This window comes from Ochotona princeps, chromosome 1 (genome assembly GCF_030435755.1).
Source record: "Ochotona princeps isolate mOchPri1 chromosome 1, mOchPri1.hap1, whole genome shotgun sequence".
NCBI lineage: Eukaryota > Metazoa > Chordata > Mammalia > Lagomorpha > Ochotonidae > Ochotona > Ochotona princeps.
The window spans coordinates 165,984,964-166,000,822 of NC_080832.1; the positions used below are offsets into that span (position 1 = coordinate 165,984,964).

Here is a 15,859-nt window from a genome sequence, read left to right on the forward strand (position 1 = left end):
ACATGCTCATTCCTAACGTCAGGACCCCGCACATAGTACACTCCTTCCACTGAATTGTGCCCATGCCAGTTAGGACTTGTGTCAGTTTTCCTGGAGTAGCTGGAGAAGAATCTTCTAGTTTCCAAAGGCTGCTCTAACTCCTGGCCCCCTTCCTCCTCCTTCAAAGCCAACAATGCTGGGTCCAGTCTTTCCCAACACAAGACCCCTTTCACCTCCCTCTTGGACTTCCCAGCACTTGTCATTCCATGGACCCTGAGACCCCCAGGAGGACACCGCTATGTTCAGGCCACCGAAACCTTCATTCTCTTTGACCATACAGCATGTGTAGGTGCAGGGACTGGTGCAGGAGTCTGCGCGGCCACTGCCCCGCCCACCGTGCGACCACTGCCCCGCCCACCGCAGGACTTACATTTTTCTTCATTGTTCTTTTTACTTGTGTCCGTCAGCTGCCTTTTGGCAGCAAAATGAAGTGAGGTCTTAAAACTTGTCCTGAAACAGGTAAGTGCTCAAATTTCAGCTCCTTCCCTTGGCTGCCTGTTAATCTTATTTATAGCAGAGAAGGAGAGAGGGAGAGAGGAGAAAGGAGAGGGAAAGGGAGGGGAGAGGAGAGGAGGGAAGGAGAAGGGAAGGAAGGGGGGAAGGGAAGAAGAGCCGTTTCCCTTCTGCTGGTTCACTCCCCAAATATCCAGGATGGCAGAACTGGTACCTCTTGGGCCGAGCAGACCCAGAAGAGCTACTGCAGCATCTGCTGCCTCTCGGGGTGCACATTAGCACGGAGCAGGACTGGCACTCCCATGGGATCCCTGGGCATCCCAAGCTGCACCTAAATTTCCACACCAAATCAGTTCACAGGCTGTTCTTGACTGGGTTACTAACCCTCTTTTTAACCCTCTTTCTTGCTTATTCATACAATCCTCCTAAAGAACTTTGGATGGAAACGGGCTGACCTATGTCTGAAAACTTCAACATACTGCTTCCTATGTAGTAAGCACTCCATGAAACGGTTGTAAAAGTCCAGCAGAGCAGGTGTGGTGGGAGGATCCAGAGACGGAAGAGGTGCAGGTGGCTCAGTGCCCCCAGGGATCTGGCCTTTCCCCGCCCGGGCAGGTCCTGCCTGGGGACACCTCACAGGATGAGTCAGGCTGACTCTCAGCCCTCTGGCTCCCTAATTGCAGCTCCCTTTCCCCTGGCTCACCCTCCACTGCAGACTGCCTTGGAGGTGGCAGCCGGGGCACCCACCTAACGGAGGCTGCAGGAGCCTAGCCTCACCCGGGCCACTCCCCGCACCCCAGGTGCTCATTAGATTAAATCAAAGACGGCTGGCATTTCCAGGACTAAGTAAGCCTAATTTGCATAACAGTGGGGGGGGGGAACTGGTGGAGGGGTGGGGGTGTCTGCTGAAACCTTTGCAAACCAGAGCCAGCGGTGGTGCTCTGGAGTGCATAGGGTCCCAGTGGGATGCCATGTAGGTGCCAGGGAAGACTGGCTTTCCAGAAAGCTGTGAGGTTGCCCACGGTGTTGACAGAGACAAAGCAAAGCTGCAGTAGAACAGGCTGTGGGAAGTGGGTACACTATCCTCCCTTGGGAAAAGAAGCTAGTGTCTTGTCACACTAAAAGCACACCGGCCAGACTTTTCTGTTCAGCAGTTCTGCTTCGGAGGGCTCTGCTCTCCTTTAAAGCAATAAAAACACCAGCACACAGTGTCATCTGAGCAGGAATATTTATGACAGCAACATCTGCAGAGCCCCCAAACACACAAAACCTTGAAAACCCTAAACAGTGCATAAAGAGGTGGGAAATTCAAGTAAAACGGGGTACAGCCATTCTACGAAGTGTTGCATTGTGGTTTTAAATGGAAGGACCTGTTTGTTGAGCTGTTGGCCTTGAGAACGTGGTAGCAGAGAATTCAGACTAACACAACAGACCTAACAAAAGGAGGAGCCAGCATTCCCAGCCTCCTAAAGGTGCAGGTCAGCTGTGCTGGCTTAGGGGCAGGTGGAGAAGCTGTGGGAGAACACTTAGTAGCCTCTAGGTGAGTAACAGGGGAGTTCATGGTTTCCTCATTGTGTCCCTGACTTACTTTGCTGGTCACAATAACTTCATTGCCTCATTTGTATTCCATGTAGGGACAGGAAATTAATATAAGTGACTAAAGTCAGTCTGGCAGGGGCGAGGGGCTGCCAGGGACCCTGCAGGAGGCAGCCACTGCCCCTGGTAGCCACTGCTAACTGGCTTATACCCTGAAGCCCATTTTTGCCCAAGGGTTTGAGCTGGAATGTGGGCACTCCTCTCTCTGTTCACAGGGAGCTGGCCCCTAGAGTCGCTGTGTCTACTGGTTTCCCAATTCTGTCACATGGGGACCGCTCAGGTGCTAACTGTGAGGCAGGGTCCTGTGGCTGCGGCCCAGTGGGGTGTCCACGCCATTCCGGGTACCCTGTTCCTTCTCACCTCGGGGGCTCTGCTGGTGGGGTGGGAACCATTTAAGTTTATGTGGATCGCTGCTTGGCAGGCAATGATCCCCTGGCATGGGGCTGCAGACTGCTCCACTGCCCCCAATTGCCCCCTCCCTCTCCTTGGGGACTAGGGCTCTGAGCCCAATGTCTGCTGGGATAGAAGGGGGTGGTTGCTTCTCTGAGGGGGCCTGGTGCCTAGAGAGCACACCCTTCTTGGAGGGCTGAGGGGGGTACACTTTCCTGGGGGACGGGAGACAGTGGTGGTGGGTGGTGGGGATATTGGGACCCCAGGAAATGGTTGATGGATATCCAAGCAGAGCCTGTGTGAGCATCCTGGGGCATGGTCACTTCTCTAAGCACCCAGAATACATTCGCCCTTGCCTGCCCCGCTCCGGCATGTGGTCGGGTCCAGGCCTCCACCAGTTCACCACGGTGCTCACCTGCCTGCCCTCCTCCATGCGCAATGCCAGCTCTAACCCTGTGTTCCCTGGATGCCTCTGCCTCCTCTATGCCTTGCGGTGCTGGGCCCTGCTTCCTTTAACTCTCAGTCCCCAGGCCCTGCAGCTTCTTCAGGGCCCCTGCACCCATGCGGGAGGTGGACAAGAAACTCCTGGCTTTGGGTCAGCTCAGCTCAGGCCATTGTGGGGGAGTGAACCAATAGATGGAAGATTATCTCTTTCTGTAGAAATCTAACAAAAAAATAAATTTTAAAAAAGAAGAAATTCTCTAGGTCTCACACACATTCAAAGTGTGCTCCCCAGTCTGCCTCCATAGCACACAGGAGCTGTACCTTGGCCTGCGATGGGGCATGCCAGTCCCTGCAGGAGCGCCCTGGAACGTGGAAGACGTGGCCGAGCAGCACTCCGCTGGCAGGTGGCTGAGCAGCACTCAGGGCAGCCCCAGTTGCAAAAGCAGCAGGTGACGGTTCTGGAGTAGGGCCTGTTTCTGGCCGAATCTTCCAGAGTTTGATTTCCAGGTGAGAAGCCTGCGCTGCGAGCAAGAGGAAGGGGCTTCCGCAGTAAAAGGTATTTGGAGGGGAGCCTTGAAGGGTCCCCCAGTGCGATAGGCGGGGGTGGGGGAAGAGGAGAGGATATCCCATCGCGGCGCGCTACAGCAAAAATCTGAGACCCCCCTCTTTTTCCTCCTCATCCCCTTCCCCACCTCGCGAAACACGCAATGGTATTTAAAATAGGCTCGAACATTTTCTTGTGAATTCCAGCAGCTTTATCTACACCGAGGTAAATGAGGAGACGGAAACCATCAGCCATTTTCCAAAATCAGAACGGGCTTCCCCGAGTGGCAGCGCGGATCTCTGGGTTTCCATTGAGAACCAGGGGCGGCAGGGAGGGAGTGGCTGCGGGGAGTCGCTGGTGAGCTGGCTGCGGGGAGGGGCCCGCACGGCGCGAGCTGGCGTGCGTTATGGCGTGCGCGCGCGGCCCTTCTGCTCTGCCTTCCTGGGACCGGGCAGCTTGCGGTGCTCGGGGCGCCGGGACGCGTGTGTTGCCGGAACGCAGCGCGTGGGGGGAATGCAGATGGGGCTGCGACCCACTGGGCTTGATTTATGAACTGTTACACTAGCGATTGTTTACACATTACATTTCAGAGCCCCAGCGCCGGCTCTGCGAGGCGGGAGGCGCGCTCTGCGGGGCTCCTGGGAACCCACTCGGGAGGAGGGGGCGTCCCCCGCAGCACTCCCTCTCCCCACCCTGCTCCCCGCCCCCACTTCCCTGGAGAAATCCGCTTTCGTCGTCCTGGAAGCCGGAGGCCGACTGGCGCGTCCTGGGGTCCCCAGCCTGCGACAGGCCAGCAGTCCCTGGGCCCCCCGGGCCGCCCAGGCTCGAGTGTACGTGGCAGTGTTTACTTCTCTGTAAGGCCATGCGGGAGGCCTATAAATAGGAGAGGTGGATGCGGCTAGGCTGGCGGATCAATAGGGCCCCGACTCCTAGGCCTTTCAGCTGAGCCGTCTTATTAATTATGAACGAATTCACCTGCTGCCCGCCTCCCGGCCCCCTGGCTGGAACCCTTAATGGCGGTTCCTTTGCAGGCAGCATCTGGCCACCGCAAAAGGAAGAAGTGGATCGTAGTTAGGGCCCGGCTGCGGGTCCCGGTTAGGGCTCAGACCCACAGCTGGGGCGAGGGCGGAGGGCAGGCCTAGGGCCTTGGGTCTGAGCGCGCGTTCTGCGCCAGGCGCAAGCTCAGTCCCGCCAAACGCCACCCAAACGGATTCTCTGCTGATCAGAATCATAATAATTCGTTCTAAAACCCCTTTCCTTCGAGTAGACAGAATTTGGCGGAAGCGGTCGTGGGTCGTGGGTAGGGGGAAGGTCTTTCCCAGAGGGCCGGGGAGCCAGCAGCTCTGGGAACTGGCGCACTCAGCTCCCTTGGTCGCGTGTTCCCGGCGGGGAAGGCGCAGCGGACAAAGAACACCCCAGTTTCAAACAATAACTTTTTTTTTTTAATTTTATACTTCTCTATACTTTGTAGCAAATCTTTTTTGCTGAATTTAATTTATAATAAACTTTTTAAATTACATCTCTCTTTTGTTTAAAATCAAGGCTCTTTTATGTCAAAATCTTTTGTGTATCTATATTTTAGGTTAACATTTAACATCCCTCCCCCCTTGTGATCTACACCGTTGGATATTCAGTATTACTGTGTGTGGAACAGCTAAAACAAGAGAGAGGAGGGAACGCAACGCGGTGTCGGGAAGATGGGTCAACAGCGGGGAAAGCTAACCCTTCCGGGGCCTGGGCAGCGTTTCTGGCGACAGGCTGCACCTTAAACCAGCCGCCCGCTCAGCTCTGGCCTTCTCGCGCGCGCCCGCGCCTATCCGGAGGACACACAGCCGCCCATCTCCGTGTCCAGGCGCAGTTTCTGGAGGAGACATGTGCGGTGGCAATGGTCAAAGCAAGATACTGTGCAAGAAAGAGGTGAGGGCGTGGGGGGATGCGCGGTCGGCTTCGCTGGCGGGCGTCTCTCTCCTGGCCTTCTCTCCACGCCTTCCTAATAGGAGGAGCCCATCATTTTTCATGTTATTAACATGATAATATAGTAGGTGGCCCAGGGCCGTTCCTGAGATTCTTTTGCCAAAAAAAAAAAAAAAAAAAAAAAAAATTAAATTGAAAAATGGGGATGGGGTTTGCCGTTTTCTCATTGTGTGTGAAGACGGACTAAAGCTGAGGTCCGATTTTGGCTGTGCTTGCTCGCGCACGGATCGGTAATATTTGGCAAAGAAAACACGAGAACGCTAACGAAATCTAAAAACAAAGAGGGGGAGGGAGAGAACCGGGATTTCCCACAATCCTATATGAGTGTTTTCAGCATCACAGAGAATCACAACGTCCCCAAAGAACGAATGAGTCTTCCTCTCGGTTTCCGGGAGCATGGAGTGAGTGTGGGTGGGCGCGCGGGGGAGCTGGCCCTTGCGCTCAGAAGGGAAGCCAGGTCGCCAAAGCTGCCGAGAGGGACGCGAGCAGCACCGGCAGCGCCGGGAGCAGGTGTCCCGCCGCGCCGTTGCCGCTGCCGCAGAGTTCGAATAAGCTGCCTTGGATGTTGAGGTTTTTGGATTCTTTTCTCAGTTTATCCCACATATCTTTCGCCCCTTCCTGGCAATCCGTAAGGGCTGTGACCGTGCAGCTGTGGAAATCCTCCCAGTATCTGGTGAGGAACAGAACAAAACACAAGAAGTGGGTTCACTTGGGGGCGCGGGGAGTGGCTCCCTTGGGCCTGGCACCCCCAGCCCAACCCTCCGCAGCAAGGCTACTCTCCCCAGGGGCGCTCTCTGTCCGCCGCCGGCTTCGTCCAAGACCCACCCTCTTCTTCCCCGGCCTCAGAGGATCTCGACCCTCTGAACTCGGAGGTCCCGGGGGAGAGAGCGTCCCCTCCCCCAAGTCTGGCTTTCTCTCCTGCTGCCCGGCGGGGACCCGGCAGCCGGGAGCCCGGGCGCAGCCTCTGCGTGGCGTTGGCACGTCGGCCCGGGCCGACAGATTGCTCCCCGTCCTAGGGGAAAGCTGGGGAAACAGTGCTAAGCCTGCAAGCTGCCGCCCATTTAATACCTCTTAGCCTGCAAGATGGGCGACTCGCGCGGAGCTCGGCCCTCCCCTCCTGGCTTCGCACACTCTCCTCCCCCTCGCCCCTTCTGTCTCCCTCCTTCTCCCGCTGCGGGGCTCTCGCCTTCGCCCTCGTTCTCGCCCTCCTCGTCCCTCTGCTTTTGTTTCTCGCTTCCTTCTCCCTGCCCTGGGCCCTCCGATTTCCTCTTTTCTTCCTCTTCTCCGCCCGCTTCGCTCCCGCGTGGCTCTCCCGGCCCTGCTCTCCGCGGTCCCGCGCGGCGGCTCAGATTGCGTCCGGAGCCGTCTCCTCCTTCCTGCCTCTCCCCAGGTCGGTGAGTGTTTGTGCCCGGAGAACCTGGCGCCGGCTCTGCAGCCGTTGCCCGCTTTTGTAAACGCCTGGATTCCAGGCCTGCGCGCTCGGTCCCTCTTCTTCCCCACGCACCGGTTTGTTTCGTAGGGTTGGAACTTGCCTAGGTAGCATCTTCCCCTAAGGTCTTTGCGGGGTTAGCGGCCCGATTTCCCTGGGCCTCGCGGGCGCGCTGGTTACCCACCCTAACCGACCCTACTCCACCCAGAGTCCTGGTGACCGCGGAACTCAGCCACCTCCTACCTCCTCCGCCCGGGCTCCGCTCCCGGCTCCGCCCCCACAACCTTCCTCCAAACAGTCCCCTCTCTTTCTTTTTTAAAATTGTCCCCCTTTGTTCTGAAAACCCAAAATAGGTCCTGAAACTAAATATAACCCCAAACCTAGATCGATTCCTGGGGCGTTGAGTCGATCCCAGGGACTGGATGAGTCTAGAATGGCTCCCATCTCACCCTGACCCTGACCCTGAGCGCCAGGGAAAGGGTCCCTACGCAGCCCCATTGCGCGGGGGGCTGCATTTCCCCTCCCTCTCTGTGTTGCTCACCCGCCTGGACCATAACCCTGCTGAAGGCAGGTGTTTAATTTGATTCATCCCGATTTTCACTTAGCTTCTGGCTAAGAGTGAAATTAGAAGTGCCTGTGGTGTGTGTGTGTGTGTGTGTGTGTGTGTCCTCTAGGTTCATCAACTTGTGATCAACAGCCAGACTTAGACGCCTAGAGAGACCCTGCCCTGTGGCTGTCCCGAAGAACTCTACGTGTGACCTGCACCTCTTTCCTACACCCAAGGGAGGGCTTAGTCTTCTCTTTTCATGGGGCACCCTTAGGTGGCCACTGAGGACAGTATCTGGGGGAAATGGGTGTCAGCTGAGACTGGCACCAGCTTCAGGGACCCCCTGTGGGCTCTGACCCAGGGAGGGGTGTCCTTCTCATTTCCCGGTTCCCCAGGATTGCAGTTTTATGGTAAAAAGACACAATTCTTCCCTAACCTGAGACCCCTTGGGAAGGTGGCAGTTACTGAGTATTGGGAGCTGATGGTGGGCATGGGGTGCTTGTGGTGACCCGGACTCCTGTGTCGTGAGCCAGAGCCAGGCACCGGGACCAGGCCCTCACATTCCCTGTCCTCAAGGGGAGAGGTGGAGGAAGGAACTGACCATAATGAGGCTGTTGCTGAAACCATTGCCCCCTCCAGATCCTGCAGCCTCGGCACCTGTAGCCTTGGAGGAGGTGAGGCGGCAGTTTGCAGGGTTTTTTTTTTTTTTTTTTATTTTAGTGAAGGAGAGAGGAAGGGAGGGAGAGAATGGGGGCTTTTGTAAAATCTGCAGTGCTGAATGTCACAGGTGCATTGCAGTAGGGCTCAGCCGGTGACCTCATAGGCTACTAGAAACCACTTTCCAGCTAAGCTTTGGGAAAATGCCCACCCCAGTGGTGGGCATGGGGGGCATGTCCAGCCTTCTCAGCCCTCTTCAGGCTTGCTTTACCTGGAGGAGGAAGCCAAGTGGAGCCCCCCCCCCCCCCCCAGTCTGTAGCAAACTATAAATTGGGGCTGGCTACTCCAACAAGCCCTTCATGGGCAAAGCCATGATATGTCAATCAAGCCTGTGCCCACCTCCTTCCTAGAAACCCAGGCTGGGGCCCACATTTTCTTAAAGTGTGAATGAGCCAGTGGCTTTCTCCTTAGGAGCTCCTCAAATCCAAACCTTTCAGAGAAGGACCAGGGGATGCATGGTGATGGCTGGCAGGAGATGGTCACAGTCGCAGTTCTCAGGGGCCTTGGGGGGGATGGGGGGAGGCAGCGCCATGGGTGCGCCCACCTCTGTGTGCCCAGTGTGAACCTGTGGTGTTGTAGGAGCCTGGGCCCCCTGTGGAAAAGCCTAGCTTTGGGACCCACCCCAAATCACCAGTCCTTCTCCCGAGGGTGTAGTTCAGAAGAGGCGCCCTGGGCGTGTGGGGACTCAGAAGATTTGGCGCGCGATCTTGGCCTGGGGGGTAGGAGGCAGCAAGGCTGGCGCACTGCGGCTGGCGCTGCACAGACCCGCAAGGCACAGCGCTCTCCGACCCCAGCACCTCAGCAGCGTCCCCCTCCCATCCTCCCCTCCCCGAGACTTGGAAGGCCAGGTGGCCCAAGAGGACACTTACGTGCACACGGTTTTGATGTTGGTCTTGTCATCCAGGCCCTGCGGGTAGTTGGCCATGCTGTCGCCCAGCTTGAGCAAACAGTCCGAAAAGCCCTTAAAGACCGCATCGCACTTGCCCGCAGCTCTCACGGCCTGCACCAGGTACGCTGCAGGGAGGAGGGGACAGGGGTCAGTCAGTAACGCCACCCCGCCCACCCTGGCGCCTCCTCCTCCACCCAAGCCCATCTCCAACTTGGCAGGCCCTCTGCCCCAGGTCCAGCGTCCCAGGATCCAGCGCGCAAGGTTGAGGGAATGAGGGACCAGGCCCAGGCGCGCAGTCCCGCAGCCCACGCCGAGTCTGCTGCAGCCGGTCCGGGCGCAGCGGGTGTGGGTGGATGGGGGGTGGGCGAGGCCCATCTCCTCTGTAACTCCCAGCCGCCCTTCGTTCTGCAGCTTTTTTTGTTTGCGTCGCCCCCTCTTCACACCTCCTTCACTCCTTTTTTCCTACTCAATCCCTCCAACACTTTTCCTTCAAGCCCTGGCACGTCTCAGACGGGGCCATCTTCGGTCCGCGAGGTGATAGCAGGGCCTGGACCACAGAGAGTGCGGTGGGCAGGTGGTCACCTAGCTTCCCCCACGTGCGCTCACGGTCCATGATGGGCGCGCAACAAACGCGGCTGGAGGAATGAACGAATGAAAACAAAACAGAAACAAAAGTCTCAGGAAGCCAGCAGCAGTCAGGGAAACGGATGGTTTCATAGCAAAGCTGATGGACTCCCGGGGAGTGTGTTGCAGGCAAAACCCTCCCCTCTCCATGGTAAAGAGGGCGGCCTAGGCGTCCGTGGTGCACAGGCCTCGCCAGGTCACGGAGGTGTCTGCGCGCATGACTTTCTGTCACCTCCGGAGAGGTCGAATCCAAGGGCCTAGGGACCCTTAGTCCCCAACGCCGCAACGAAAATCCCGCAGCCCGGTAGGGCAGCTTGCACCCCTGCAGGATGCCAGGACGCAAGGCTCTGGCTCCGGGGGTCTTCCTCCAGAGAGGCTGAAGAGAAGCTGGAGCGGCGTGGGGAGGGCAGCACGGGAAGAAGTCCAGGCCACGCAGAGGGCTAGGCTCCTGGCCTCTGGTCAGTCACGCTACAGCCTGAGGAGCCGGACGCCGGAGGCGGGCTCCATGCCGCTAACGCGCTTTCCACTTTTGCCAGAAACGGAGCGGCCCCCAAACCAGCCCAGGGCGCCGGAAAGGCGCCGGGAAACGCAGCAGGGTCCCGCAGTGGGAGAGTAAGGAGAGGGTGTGTGTGTGTGTGTGTGTGTGTGTGTGTGTGAGAGAGAGATAGTCAAAGCCCCCCAACACCCGCCTCCGAGTCGTGCCCGGCGGGGGCTACGGCCTGGTCCCCGCGTCCTGGTCCCCGCGTCCTCCGCTCCCCGCCCAACACACAAGGCTCCGCAGCAGCCTGTCCCTACGCCGGCCGACGCAGGCCGCGGGGGAAGGTGACCGAGCTCGCTGCAGCCTCCGAAAGAACGCATCGGGTTTTGCACTCGTTGCAGCCAAGCGAGGCGGGACTAGCGCGTTTCTAATCCGGAACGGGAAGCGCCGGGGAGAGGCGCCGAGGTTAACTGTCCTCCTGGTTTGGACGGATATTCAAACCTCCCTACATCCTCCCAGTCTCCTTTGCAAACAGAAGCTGAACCGGCCTGTGCCGAACAGGCTGAGACTCTCAGGCAGAAACGAAATTTCCGTCATCACAATGAAATCCGCCCTGCGCATCTTGCTCTAGGTCACCAAATACGGCTCCCAGCGAAAGCGCGGAACCGAAGCCTTTCCGCCCTCCTCTGCCCTCGGGCTAGCCCCACTCACCCCTTACCTCCACCCTCCCCCAAATCCCTGAAAGGCACGGGCAAATCTTGTTTTTTTTTTTTTTTTTTTTCCAAGGGGAGTTGGAGCCGGCCGGGGGCGGAGAGCTCTGCCGTTACGTTCTCATTTGAGGCGCTGCTGCACATCGCGCATGTGTGAGTGTGTGCGTGTGTAAAACAAGCAGCCGTGAAAATCCCTGTCCTTTCCATCACTGTGCCCTCCGGCTCCAGTCTGGGCTGCGAGGCCAGGAGCCTGTGTACGGACGGCTCTTTGCGGGTGCAGGCGTCCCAGCAGGTCGCCGCCCGGCGCTGCCTTCTCCGACCTTTGCTGACAGCCTTGTTTTGGCGAGGTTCGGACGCCCTTCGCTGCCCTCCCTGGCGTCCCAGCCCTTCGTGCATTCGTTGGATCTCTCATTCATTTCGAACTTCTCTGGCCACGTCTCCCTCCGAGTCCACCACTCGTTCTGCAGCTCCTCACCTCTCCCCAGCCCCCACGTTGATTGCCAAACGCCAATGGCTTGAGACAGCTCCCAGTCATAAAGGGAAGGGCAGTCGTTGGGGACACACGCACTCTATTCCCCTTGCACAGCCGACAAATGGTCATTTTCCGTGTCCAAGGTGCATTCCTCCTGCCCAGCCTAGGTCTTTTTTCTAATCCCTCAAAGTGAGGTTATTTTTCACCCTGAAATTATCTGAGACCTTCTCCGACTAAAATCTGTATCCGGGAAACAATTGTCATCTAGTGCTATCTTAAAAAAGAGTAAAGAAAAAGAAAAAAAAAGAAAATAATTTCGCATTCCAATTACCCAATGCCACTCTCATTTGCTGCCTTATTGATTGCAACTCTGTGTACTGTCGGAGATCTGAAGCAACCAGATGGGGAGTCTTTGGTCATTTCTATGTGCAAAAGGAAAAAGCTAACATCCACACACTGTGCAAAATCCCTATTAGTGCAAAAAAAAAAAAAAAAAAAAAAAGGAGGAAAAAGAAGATGCCCAGAGACTCCAAACCTTAATTAGGGCAGAGACCGCATTGTAATGCTTAGGGAGTTTCAAACCCTATTTCTTCCTCATTCTTCAGGGAGAAAAATATTGTACGTTCCCTGCCTGCCCCAAACCGATTTCCTAAAGCAATCTCCCACTCCCAATCCTGCCAAGATTCGCCTGCACAGGGCACTACAGCCCCTCAGTGGGAGCTGACACTTGGCTCACTCTCCTGAAACCCCGCTTGAAGAACTCCTATTTCTTTCCCATGTCCATTCTATTAATAACCTGCTTCAATTTCACTTTTGGACCAGGGTTAATTACTGTTCCCACCCGAGCTGTAAGAAATTAGAGTTGGCCCATGCCCCCTCCCATTAGGATTTCTGGCCACTGGATGGACAAGACAGCAACTTTAACAACCTCCCCCCCCCACCCCCCGCCAATGTTAACATTCCTGAACGCTGGAAAGGGGGCTACAGAAAGCTTCCCAAATCAACTCTCCCCCCCAAAAAAACAACAGACCGTTTGGCTAAACACATTCTAGGCGAATACTTCTAAACCCTTTGCTAAATCTAAAAGACAAAGATGCCCACGTGTAAAGTTAGTAGGCAAACGTGCCTAGAAAAAGTCTACCGGCAGATGTTGGTCTGTTTTTAGCTCCCTCAGCGGTAAATACTGCAAAAGATTGGGTCTGGGGTCTCTGATCATTCTGGATTTAAAACATTCCTCCATCTGTCTCTCACACACACACAGCATCTCCCCAAGCCCGGCTGCGGTGCCGGTCCAAACGCTGCAGCCCGAATGTGGGGGAGGGGAACGAGAGAAGGACAAAGTTCTAAAATGCAGCACTTCGAGCTGAGCCCAGGAATATTTTGGCTTTCCGCACATCAACTCTCCCGTCCCAGGAGCCTGGCCATCTTGTTCTTTCGACCCTGGCTGTACTGGCCAGCAGCGGCGCGGGGGCCAGGGGCATTTGCCCCAGGGCACACAAACCTGGTGCGACCCCCTGAGAGGGGTGGCACAGAGTCTGTGCACTTTGTGGCGGGAGTGGGGACCCCCGCTGTGGGACCTGAGCGCGGGTGTGTGTAGGGTGGGGGGCGGCGCACTCCTTTCCTGGAGAACGTTCCGAGTTCCCCTTTTCTTTAGGAAAACCGAACCCGGACGTGCCAGGTCCCTAGGAACCGCCGTCCCCCGACCCTCGGGAGCTTGCCGGATTTTTGCACCCGGGGGCCCCGGGCCGGCGGGTTCCCGAGCTTTGGCGCGTCTCCGGCCCGGGGGTCTCGCCTTCTCCTTCCCGCCGCCGCAGGGCTGGGCGGCCACTTACCTATCTGCACCGCGAGGATCAGCGAGACACATCTGCCGTTCAGCTGAAGTCCCATCCTACGTTTAGTCAAACCATTGGCGACCGCACACCTTTAAAGAGTTAGTTTGGAGAACGCGGGGGAAAGCTGAAAATTAGGCATTGCCAACAAGTTCTGGGAGCGACGGAGACTTTGTACACCGGGGAGGCAGAGGGAGGAGAGAAAGAGAGGGAGCGAGGAAGAGACAGGAGAGAGAGAGAGAGAGAGAGAGAGGCTGGGGGGGGAGGAGAGCTGGGAATGGTTCACTCCATTAGGAGGGGGCGGAGGAAGTATAGCCCGCGAGCGGCCCTGACGCGGGGGGATGACATAGAATGATTTTTTTTTTTATATAGACACCTTGGTGGAGAATCGCCATTTATAGCCATCAAAAGCTGGAATTAATCAGATATTTCCAATTAATGTACTATTCGAATGAATTCTCGCCTCCCGGGGGTGACCACTTTCCCGTCCCTGCGGTCACCCCCACCCTCGCCTCCTCCCGGCTCCCTCCTCTCACGCCAACCCCAACTCCGCCCCCTCCCTGTGCAAACCGGGGCTCCCCCTCCCCGCCTGGAGCCGGGGAGTCCTGGCGCGCCCACTCGATTGTTTCAACCTGCTCCCCCTCCTCCACCAGCCCAGCCGCGGATTCAGCCCCCTCTCTTGGCTGCACGACCGTAGTGGTGGCGACGCGGTGTGGTGTGTGGGGTGGATTGGGGGGGAGGGAGGACAGGTTTAAAGGAGCCGGAACGGCTAGGGAAAAACAGCTAAGCCGGTTTTATGAATTCCCTAGTCCCCTCCGCGGCCCACTGCCTGCACTCCCCATCCACCTCGTTCTCCGACCCACTGCGGAGCCCTGAGCGCAGCCTGGAGCTTGCGCGCACGAACACACACTCACACTGTCACCCTCGTGCACGCCCAGGACCCTGGCGCACACAGGGCGCGGGAGCGCGCGCACACGCAAGGGGTTTGGACCCCACTCGTGGGGCCTTTGAAGGGTCCACGGAGCGCAGGCTCGGGCGGGAAGCAGCCAGCAGTACCAGACACAGTGACACTATTTTTTTTGGGGGGGGAATGCAAGGGGCACCATGGCTTGGGTGTGTGTTTGCAGGTTGAGGGTTGAGTGTGTGTCTGCCGAGTTTTGCCGTTACGACCTGAGGAGGCCGGCACTGGTGTGCAGACTGTGAGTTTGTCGCGCCGCACACGCACACGTACATCACGTAAGGCACACGCACACTCAGGCCCGCGCCACACTTGCACGGACTTGAGATGCCCGGCGCAGAGCTGCTGCCCATGCAACCAGCTCCGCAGCCAAGCGTCTGCAGCCACGCGCCTGTGCCCCGGGCCGCTGAGGGCAACTTGAGTTAAGAATGGAAAAAAATTATATATATATATATATTTTTTTTTTTTTCTTTGTAAACACTATTACGCTTAGGTTTTCTTCCAGGTCGTCCCCTCCAAAAGCCTAGAGATGCCAAAAGAAAGTATGGGTCAACTTTATTACCTAAACCAGTAAAAAGAAAAAAATAACAAGCGAAAACGAACCCTTCCCTCCGCTCACCCTCAGTTTTGCAAAAACTACAGAAAGACCCTCGAGATTTCGGATGCGGACTGCTGGAGCAGCTGTGGCATGTGGTTATGGCTTTGCCTCTGCATGGTTGCCGTTGCCAGCCTTGCGCCCATCTCGGCGCCCCCACGCTCAGCGCTTTGGAGAGGCGTGGGGAACGTGAGAGAACCTTGCAAAACCAGGAGAGTGCGTGGTGGAGGCAAGGAGCCCAGGGGGAGCCGCGGGGGTCCTGACTGCGGCACTGGGTGGTCTGGGGCGCCGTCACCCCGCCCCAGGTGATGTCACCGTTCCGGCGTCCAGGGGTCAGGTGGGCGGCCCTGGGTGTTTCCTTTCCTGGGCTGGTAGGCTCCGGGAAGAGCCACGGACACGGGCGGCCGGGGGGGGGGGGGGGGACCGGTGGCGAGAGGGAGGCGTCCTTCGGGCCCGCCCCCGGCACCTTCCAATGGCAGAGCGGGAGGTTGGTGCGAGGGGGCGGGCCGCGGGCTCCGTCCCGCCCGCACGGCCACTCCCGCCCCTCGGGGGTCCCGCGCCTGGGGCTCGCCTGGTTTTTCCCTCCCTCTGCCGCCGCCCCGGCGCGGTGGCCTCCTTTCTGCATATTTGCTGAGCCCGAATTCCGGAGCGCTGAAGAATGTTTTTTTTTCCACTCTGAATTTCCTTGTGTTTCTCTTTCTCATCCACAAACCCACTCATCCATTAGGGAGCTTCCTATGGTGCCCCGCATCCTCATTCCCGGTCACCTCCAACTGTGGGAGGTGCGGGAAGGGTGCGGGACGCGCGCGAGTCGCTGCCCGCAGACCCGTGCGCGTGCGCACAGCCTCCTGCGCCCTGGGGTCCTGGGGCCCGTGGCCATCCCGGTGGCGCTGCTGGGACCAGGCTGTGGCGCGCCATCCTGGCGCCCGCGCTCCTTCCAGTGCAGCTCCCCCTCTCTGGCGCGGGTCTACAAAGTGAGGCATGAGAGGTGGGCAGATGAGCGCAGTCCATAAATTATTTTGGGGTGGTGTGTGTGTGTGTGAGAATGATTGAAAGCAGATGCTAATGGTAATTTTTTTTTCTAACTCTTTGCTTTTAAAATTAGGATCCGTATGCAGGCGAGGCTGTGTGCAGGCCTGGTTCTTTCCTGAGTTGAAGTGTCATGCAAACC

At 57.4% G+C, this 15,859-nt stretch overlaps 1 protein-coding gene across 1 annotated transcript; it reads right to left on the reverse strand.

Moving 5' to 3' along the window:
* Positions 1-4,919: 4,919 nt before the first annotated feature.
* NRN1 (neuritin 1) lies at positions 4,920-13,388 on the reverse strand. Its single transcript, XM_004598617.2, has 3 exons — positions 13,139-13,388; positions 9,003-9,147; positions 4,920-6,110 (listed from the first exon to the last, which is right to left on the reverse strand). The coding sequence occupies exons 1-3, from the start codon at positions 13,191-13,193 to the stop codon at positions 5,882-5,884; spliced, it is 429 nt and encodes a 142-aa protein (XP_004598674.1). The 5' UTR covers positions 13,194-13,388; the 3' UTR covers positions 4,920-5,881.
* Between the last annotated feature and the right edge of the window lie 2,471 nt (positions 13,389-15,859).

What these genes read in the sequence shown, in the direction of transcription:
- NRN1 (XM_004598617.2), bottom strand. Translation starts at nt 13,193, where the DNA reads ATGGGACTTCAGCTGAACGGCAGATGTGTCTCGCTGATCCTCGCGGTG. An exon ending in GATCCTCGCGGTGCAGATAG is followed by an intron (nt 9,148 to 13,138) that starts GTAAGTGGCCGC and finishes TCCTCCCTGCAG; the next exon opens with CGTACCTGGTGCAGGCCGTG. An exon ending in AACATCAAAACCGTGTGCAC is followed by an intron (nt 6,111 to 9,002) that starts GTAAGTGTCCTC and finishes GTTCCTCACCAG; the next exon opens with ATACTGGGAGGATTTCCACA.